General features: G+C 47.6%; 1 protein-coding gene across 1 annotated transcript; it reads left to right on the top strand.

The window, feature by feature from the left end:
* The first annotated feature begins 855 nt into the window (after window positions 1-855).
* Window positions 856-8,326, top strand: LOC108795242 (zinc finger protein SNAI3-like). Its single transcript, XM_018566455.1, has 3 exons — window positions 856-944; window positions 5,701-6,249; window positions 8,130-8,326. Exons 1-3 carry the CDS (start codon window positions 866-868, stop codon window positions 8,309-8,311), a joined length of 810 nt encoding a protein of 269 aa, XP_018421957.1. The 5' UTR covers window positions 856-865; the 3' UTR covers window positions 8,312-8,326.
* The last annotated feature ends 926 nt before the right edge of the window (window positions 8,327-9,252 follow it).

Here is a 9,252-nt window from a genome sequence, read left to right on the forward strand (position 1 = left end):
TATATTACAGGGGCAGGCAACCTCGGCACTCCTGCTGTTGTGGAACTACAAGTCCCCTGAGGCATTGCAAGACTGACAGCCACAGGCATGACTCCCAGAGCAGAGGAATGATGGGATTTGTCGTTTTGCAACACCTAGATTGCCACAGTTGGCTACCCCTATTCTAGCCAATAGAATGGGTTCATGCCAGGGGTGACCAACTTCGGCCCTCCAGCTTTGGGGAGCTACAAGTCCCACTAGGCATGGCAAGACTGACAGTTACCGGCATGACTCCCAGAGGCAGAGGCATGATGGGATTTGTGGTTAAATCACAGGTGGAGGGATGGAGTTGCCAACTCCTGGTTTTTGTGCATGCTTTTAAACCCTGCACATAAATGTTCGTATTTACGCGCCAACATGCGCATCTTTCACAGTGAATCTTTCTGCCAGCTTCAGCGTAGATGGCAGTATTTCATTCACTTGTTTCCGTAAACCCGAATACGTTCTTTTCTTTCAGATGCCGAGATAAAAGGAAACAATTTCATGTGTAGACAAGGAATGGACATTCTGTGTAGATTGTGCTGCTTCACATGTTTGAATTGCACCTCTTGTTCCCTTTCTCCATACATCACTGTCTAACAAGCTGGACGTGATCGCTGCTCCATGCCCCGCCCCCCCTTTTCCTTGCCCCGTGCCAAGATATTCAGTGTATGCACCTGCTCCAGCTGGGAACATTCATCGGGAGCCCTCCTCTCGCCTCGCCCACTGCACTTGTCTCAGCCTCCCATTGGTTGCTGTGAAGGCCACATGGTAATGTACCAGGAGAATGTCTCCCCAGATTGTTAGTGTCCCATGCTGGGGACACACAGTGGGAAAGTGGCTGAGGATGCCCAGGTCCTTTCTGGTGAAGAAGCCGTGCAGCCACAGGATCCCCAACTATGGACAGCTCCTGGAGGCTCAGCCAGGTAAGAGCTCACGCGGGAGAAAACAACCGAGATGGGGAGATATCTGTCCAACCTGATCCTCAGTCCCTTCGGGGTGCTAGACCGGTCCCCGCAGCCTCTTCAGTCTAAGGACCGCTGACATCACTTCTAATGCAGGTCCATTGATTTGCATTAGATGTGAGGACGCCAAGGAACCGGAATGGAGGATCAGGGGAGTATATATCGGATCAGGGGGGGAGGTGAGTGCTGACCACCTAGGAATGCAGGATCAGGTGAATATATCTTGTACATGAGACCCAGAGACAGAACAAGCGCCCTTACAGGGGGTAGTCCTACCGCAAGGGGACATTTTATTCATTCCTGGAGCTCTCCTTTAAGGTAGGTCCTTCTATTACACAGTTTTGGTAAATCGAATGAGACTGAGGGCTTGTTCACACTATGGCCGCACCGGAACAGATTTTGTCCACACCTGAAATGCATCCCAATGTATTCCTATGGGATTTCTGGGCTCTGTTCACACCGGTGCAGTCTGTACAGGTGCGGGGAAAACATGCTGCATGCACTATTTTTTCTGGTCTGGAACGCAGCAGAATACATATAAACGCATGCAAACGCACTGGGCTGCACCTGAAAGCCCATTTTAGGGCTAGTTCCCCCTCAGATGCAGTTGAGATGCAATCCGTTTGGTTTGGCTGCTGCAGCCAAAGTACATCACAATGCTTTCCTATGGGATTTCTGGTGCTCTATTCACACCAGAGCAGTCCGTTCCGACGCAAACAAAAATACTGCTTGCCTTATTGTAGCTGCATCGGATTGCACAAGAACGCATCAAAAATGCATGCAAACGCACTTGAACGCCCCTGAAATCACATTTTAAACACACACAAAAACAAGAATGCGTCAATTGCTGCAAAATTGCATTGCATTGCAGCTGTGCAGGCGCACGCAGTTCTGGGGTGCACTGCACCTTAAGCTACATAAAAATGTACCGGATGCGGGAAAACGCACTGCACTGTGTTTGCAAATCTGCAACAGATCTGGTCTGGACATGGTGTGAACATTGCCCTGAAGCTCCCCGCACGTTACAATTCGATTGTACAAATTCCTTTAGCTCTACCAACAACTATGTAGTGCGTGGGCATGTCTGATTGGATGCGGAATGATTGGATAGTTCAGGTAGGTCCTCATATCACATCGTTTTGGTAGATCTAAAGTCGATTGTACAAAGATTGTATTGTGTATGGTGAGCCTCAGACGTAATCAGTATATAGGATGCAAAGTACAGTAATTTCAGTTTACTGAAGTCGGATCAGTGACCAAGGAATTCGGATCGGCTGTACCTTTTACATCGCCCTGCCTATGTGAATGCGTCCATTGATCTGAATCTGTCACATACGCAGCAAGATTGCAACCCTGAAACGTTGCCGAAACCGCTTTTGACGCTGGAAATTCAAGCTGGCATGGCAAACCAATCAACAGTGGAAGACACGTCCTAATTATTAACTCCGGGGTAGCCAAACTCCGGCCCTCCAGCTGTTGTGGAACTACAAGTCCCAAAAGGCATTGCAAGACCTTCACAGCCACATGCATGACTGCCAGAGGCATGAATGGACTTCTAGTTTCACCCCAGCTGGAGGTCCTCCAATCTCCTGATTGCTTGCTATGGCTGACTGCACTCTCCATATTTTTCTATTATGGTAATGAAGTGTCCACACACCTTCAGATTAGCTGGTAACAGGCACATAAATGCTCTGCTATTGTGCATGCAGGATGTAAGATATAGTCATTAGAGGGCCACATCTGTGCATGTCAGACGTTCAGTCATCCCGCATGATATCGGTACCCACAAGATTGATCCATATCTACCAGCTTGGCCATCACTGTGGTTGGCCAGATCTGTTGCACATTGGGTTGACATTGCCAAGAAAATCAGCTCAGACTGCGTGTGGATTGCTAGCTCCAAGTCCCTTAGTTGTTACAATGCCCAACAATGATTTAGTCAGTTCGAACCCGGGGTAGCCAAACTTGATCTCTACAGCTGTGGTGGAACTACAAGTCCCATGAGGCATTGCAAGACTCTGACAGCCACAGACATGACTCCCAGAGGCTGATGCATGATGGGATTTGAAGTTTCACCACAGCTGGAGTGAACTTTAACATCATTGAATACCCCAGGGGACCATGTGCATGTAGCACTTGGTCCCGGTCTGATCCGTGTTGTGGTTGCAGAGCTAGTGTGGTGAACAGCACCCTGCCCCCCTACCCACTGCTGTCCGACCACACTTCTCAGCGACAGTGGTCGCCTCTGACAGCAGGTGGACTCTGGACATGAGCGCCTTCCGTTACCACAGCAGGGAGGGGTGCCAGCTCGGATCACAAGACAAGTTGATACACGGAGAAGAAGGGATGGCGGCTTCAGTGCTAAATGCACTAGGTCCCTTGGGGAAATCAACAATGGATTTGAAGTTGCGGTGATACGTCTTCCATGAAGCACTGGACAGGTTCTTCTATCTCTTGGAGGAATCTGTTGGCAAGATTCTGCACTGAGTTCCAAGACCTGCACACCTGCTGTGACCATTATGAGGGGTTCCCACTCTCCCTGCTGGATCCTAATTGATGCTATAGAACGGAGAGTGTAACGGGGAGGGACACCCAAAACTCCCAGATGGACAGGAACAGAGTCGGACACTTTGGCTTCAGGATCCTGCTGTTGGAGCACCCAAGACCTTTAGGAAGCCAGTGGCTAACTTGGCCCGCTAGACTCAACCTATGACTAATTCCCCCACCTATGCTCTTTAGCTGCTGAGTGTATGGCCAGCTTTAGAAATGTCATGCAGCCATCATTGGAGCGCATGTAGACATGAGGTGGCTGCAAGGAGGCTGCAGGAGATGAGAAGCACTGAGACGCATCAAAAGATGATAAAAAAGGTAAAAATAACCATTTGAATGTAAAAAGATGACAATTGTTTATAATACACGGTGGTTTAACAAAAACTGCATGTCATTCAGATGGAGTTTACACCTACTTTAAATGTAAAAAAATAGAAGTAGGTTCCTGCCGTGCTGTAAGAGAAACTATATCGCAAGATGCAGCATGACCAGTAAGGGTTAAAAGTTGTTTTTGGATCCCCAGGTTTTAGCGCCTCTTTCTCGTCTTCCTGGTACATTTTTCTCCTTTTGTCCGGATGAATTCCTGCTGTAGTAATCCCTTTCATCTCCGGCGGAGGAGCAGGTGCAGTTGGAGAGACCTGTGACTGCGCTGAAAGTGCGCTCTTCATCCACCTGCGCGTGCTTCCATCTTCACATTGCCTTGTATAGAATCCTCGCCGATTAGTGTAAACCCGATCACAGCAATCTCGGATAAGCTTTAATATGGCAAGAAGATTTATTGATAATAATAATAATAGGGATGCACCCATACCTATACTAGTATCAGTATCGTTGCCGATACCAAGTATTTGGGCAAGTACTCATACTTGCCCAAATGCTCTCAATGCCTATCCTGATACTGGAAATTCCAAGATCAGGAAGCTGGGTGGCGAGTCATTACACAGCGCCCGGCTTCCTGATTGGCTGGGAAGCCAGCTCCATGCTCCCTCGTCACCCGGGATCATGGAGCTGGCTTCCCGGCCAATCAGGAAGCTGGGTGGCGTGTAATGACTCGCCGCCCGGCTTCCTGATTAGTCGAAAAGCTGGCCAATAAGGAAGCAAGGCAGCGAGTCATTATCCACCCCCCCAGCTTCCTGATTGGCCAGAAAGCCGACTCCAGGCTTCCTCGTCACCTGGTGATGAGGTAGCATGAAGCCGGCTTCCTGGCCAATCAAGAAGCCGGGCGCCGTGTAATAACTCACCACCTGACTTCCTCATTGGTTGGGAAGCTGGCGAATCACTTCGATGTAAAGGGGGAAACCCACTTTTTTGTGTGTTTTTGCATGGTGTCCCTTTTAAAATGTATGACATTTTAGACTGGGGTACCTTAAGATTTTGCATAAGGGTGTCGTGACTAAAAAAAAGTTGCTGTAACCAATGAGCTGCTAGTTCCCTGCAACAGAAGAAGTAGTATACGCAATTCTCCGGCAGCCCATATCTCCTGCCTAGTGCCTATTGTCCATTCCAGACTGAGTCAGTCTCTTCTGCATTTGACACTTCCAGGAGTGTTGGATGCTCGGGTCCCCCGCCACATGCCATGTTCCTTTCTCCGAGTCCTGTAGTGAAATAGAGGTCAGAAGGTGGAACTATGCCACACAGCGCGGGGGGACTCAGGACTCCAGAGACACTTCCAGGAGTGTTAGATGCCAAAGTGAGTGACGAAGGCTGCTACACTGGAATGCAGGGAAGGTAGGAAAGACGAGTTGCTGGTTGTTGCTGATCTCTTTCATCCCCTTTCAGATACTTCCTGTCTACATGCACTCGCTCCAATGTTGCTTCCTGATAGGGACAACAATTGGAACAGGCTTGCGCAATATGTACTGCCACGGCCAGTTTTAGTCTCCACCAGGGGGCGCACATGACAGGGACAACACAGTAGCAATATTGGGAGCCGTTGTCACCCAATAACAGGAAGTAACTAAACCAGCACCTTTGTGACAGGATCACCAGGTATCATCGTAATGAAAGGCGTCTATTTAAAAAAATTGAAACAAAACTTCTGAGATGATATTAACAAATAAGAGATTTTAGTGATTGGGTTTAGATCTATTTTAGTTAAATATAAAAATATATTTTTCATTTCTCCTTTTTACCCTAAAAGTTACATAATGTCGTCTGTCTGCTACAGGTCTGGCACTCTCCATATATCAGAGTGAGGACATCCCTGCGGTCAAACAGGACATCACAGAAAAGTGGCCTCCGCAGGCGGCTCTGTCGCATACCGAGGCCGATACCACACAGGAGGAACTATACAATGACTCTCCCCTAAGCCCCCTGGAGTTCAGGATGGGCAATGCTCTGTCAGTTTTAACCAATGGACTACCTCTAAAAGACAGCCTGAACAACTTGCACACGCCCCCAAGGAGCAGAACAGCGGAGGCGGGACTCTCGGCACTAGTGAACAAAGCTGCGTTCAGTCTTCCTTCTCAGGGAGAGATGGCACAAGTCTCAGATTCCGAGGCCTGTTTAGACTTTCAGAAGTCGGGTAAATTGCACTCTAACCATAAACTGCGGCACTGCCGGTACTTCAGCTGCCCGCACTGTTCCAAGGCCTACAGCAGTCTGGGGGCATTGAAAATGCACATCCGTACCCATACGCTGCCCTGTGCTTGTCGTATATGCGGTAAAGCTTTCTCCAGACCGTGGCTTCTGCAGGGACATATCAGAACACATACAGGTAAGATGGGCACCCACACCCTTCTGTGCCCTTACAGCATGCCTACTGTCACTATAAAGTACAGCTATACTGCCTATAGGTCATTTGTATAGTGCTAGGTATGCCACCCTCCCCTGCCCTCCACATGTTCCCTGGTGACAGGCTCTCCTTTATTGTGATCAGCAATAGGGAGTGTTTGTATTTGGATTCTGACATGGCAGCAGCTCCATTATAAGAGTTAGCAGCTCCATTATAAGAGTTAGCAGCTCCATTATAAGAGTTAGCAGCTCCATAATGAGAGTTAGCAGCTCCATAATGAGAGTTAGCAGCTCCATTATAAGAGGTAGCAGCTCCATTATAAGAGTTAGCCGCTCCATTATAAGAGGTAGCAGCTCCATTATAAGAGGTAGCAGCTCCATTATTAAGTATCTTATGGTGTCTGATGTACAGCTTATATGTTACGTAATGACCAATATTATAGTACAGGTTTGCTTTAATATCTCTAATTCGGGCAATAGGGACCAGGAAGGGGGAGCCTGAAGCGGGTCTTTAAATATTGTATATCATATCATATCTAACTCTGTCTTTATATTAGCTCCCTGTAATCCTCAGTATAGCTGGCCTTAAAAAAGGCCATCGTTGTGAGCCAATCAGGTTCTACAACGCTGCATAGTGCTCTCAATGTAACACAGAGATTTTGCAGACAGAAGGATGGGGCACAGGGAAGAGCTCATTAGATATCCAGTCAATGGCTGGGGCGGTCTGTGTCCAAGCTGTGAACAGTGAATTTATAGACCTTGCTGTGCTGTTTGGCAGGGGTAAGTAAATCCCGAAAAGGAAACTGAACAGAATTGCAGATCTTTAATTGGATAAAACAGTTCACAACTTCTGTAACGTGACATTTCATCAAGTTCTATGAGCACAGCATGGTCCGAGGTGGTTGTACTGCATGTCGTTCATTTTTCAGAGTTCACCACACAACGGCATCCAAGCCAAGCTGACCCGTATCGTGGCCGGGCCCAGTTGACCCATATCGCAGCTGGGCCGAGCTGACCATGCAGCCATGTCCCTCTATTCAGGCATATCAGAGGGCCCTCTGTTGTGCCTGAATATACAAATATAAGGAGTCTATTCATAAACAATTCACAAGGTCCTTCACCCTCTAAATATCTGTGAATATTCATTGTGGGCGAATAATGTCAAAACCAAACGTTCTTAATATATATTTTTTTTGTATTGTCATGTAATACTACATGTTGTCCACTAGATGGAGCTGAGGAACATATGGAAAAGTATTGATTTCATATGCTCCTCGGCTCCATCTCCTGGCCATATTGTAGCATTACATGACAATACATTTAAACTGTAAAATATATATTAAGAAAGTTTGTTTTTGGTATTATTCACACAAAATGAATGTTAACAGATATTCACAGGGTGAAGGGTCATGTGGATTGTCTATAAATAGACACCCTATATGGGAGCTTATTTTATCTGCCAAAGGATCTGTATTTTTGTCTATCCTATCCTTAAATTTACATTTCCTTTCTGCTAGACAGCACAGCCAGATGAATGACCTGACTTTTCTCTCCAGCAGTTAAGCCATGCATTGGTCACCCTTTGTCCCCAGCCTGAGCAGCAGCACACTAATAAGGTCATCCCTCTGCTCTCTCTCCTCCTGTCAGCATGTTCCCTGTTCCCTCTCAACCTATGTTCATGCAACAACCTATGTTCATGCAGCAACCTATGTTCATGCGGCAACCTATTTTCATGTGGCTAAATACTTTTAATAATTTGAAATGAATAGACGCCTGCATTAATTTCTGTTTTTTTTACATCCCTCTAGAGTCCAGCTTTGCTTTTAGAACAGAATGTTTTACATACTGCCTTTTCTCCCGTAGGTGAGAAGCCATTTTCCTGCTATCACTGTGGCCGTGGCTTTGCAGACCGTTCCAACCTGCGAGCGCACCTGCAGACACACTCAGAAGTAAAGAGATACCGGTGCCCGGGCTGCGTCAAGACCTTCTCCCGCATCTCCCTCCTCATCAAGCACCGCGATGGCTGCTGCTGCCCGGTGTCCTGACACTCTGTGACTCCGAACTGTGATTCAGAGAGGACAGAATGCAGAGCTGGAATTTAGCACTAAATGTAATACTTTGAAGGAGAAGGAGGGCTGTTTTCGGTTCTTTCAGTGAGGAAGGTTTTAATGTCACTATTAAGGCCAACCTGTTATGATGTCACCACTGCTGAAGTGCAGGAGCCATTACTTTTCTAATGAGGATGATGATGACCTAGGGAGCTCCTGGATTCCAGGTCTAGGAAGCATGAGCCCAAACTAACCTCCAAGCCAGCTCAAACCCTCTGCGGGCACTAAACCGCTCCCCTTAGGGCTCCTTCGCCCCATGTATGCTGACTATCGTTTTTCATCACCTGATCAACGCGAGCCATGGCAAGGGCACATAGCAAACAATTGTTCACACCAGAATCCTGCATTAAGCATGGTTGTGGTGCGGTGCAAAAAATTGCAGACGTGCTGCATTTCTCTGCACCTTTCTACATGTCAGTGCCGGTCACCGGACCGCAGGTGGGCTGCAATGAACATTAGCCGAGTTTGTGGGAGGAGTCGGAGCCTCCAGGGCCCTTAAACACGGAGGGGAAAGGTGGACGCATCTGCTGCTGACCACCGGTGTACCCTCCCACCCGTCCCCATTATTATTACTAGTATTATTTTCAAAGCTTACTAGAGTACGCCCCCTTATTTGGCGTACTGACCATAAAAATCATGGCACACCTCAGGTTGTGTGGGGTAGGGAGGTCAACATGGCCTTGGTTTATATCACGTACAAAGGGGGGCAACATGCGGCGCCCGCGAGATTCCGAACACAAATAAAGTTTTAGCAAAAAAAAAGGAAAACAGTGAACAATACCTTGCAATGTAACAACGCAAGGCACCACCACCCTCTTCCTCCCCACTGCCAGCGCACAGTGGACACCAGCCCATACGCTCAAACAGGCTGTTTTAGA

Source organism: Nanorana parkeri, unplaced genomic scaffold (assembly GCF_000935625.1).
Source record: "Nanorana parkeri isolate BGI_ZX_2015 unplaced genomic scaffold, ASM93562v1 scaffold950, whole genome shotgun sequence".
In the NCBI taxonomy this organism is placed as follows: Eukaryota; Metazoa; Chordata; class Amphibia; order Anura; family Dicroglossidae; genus Nanorana; species Nanorana parkeri.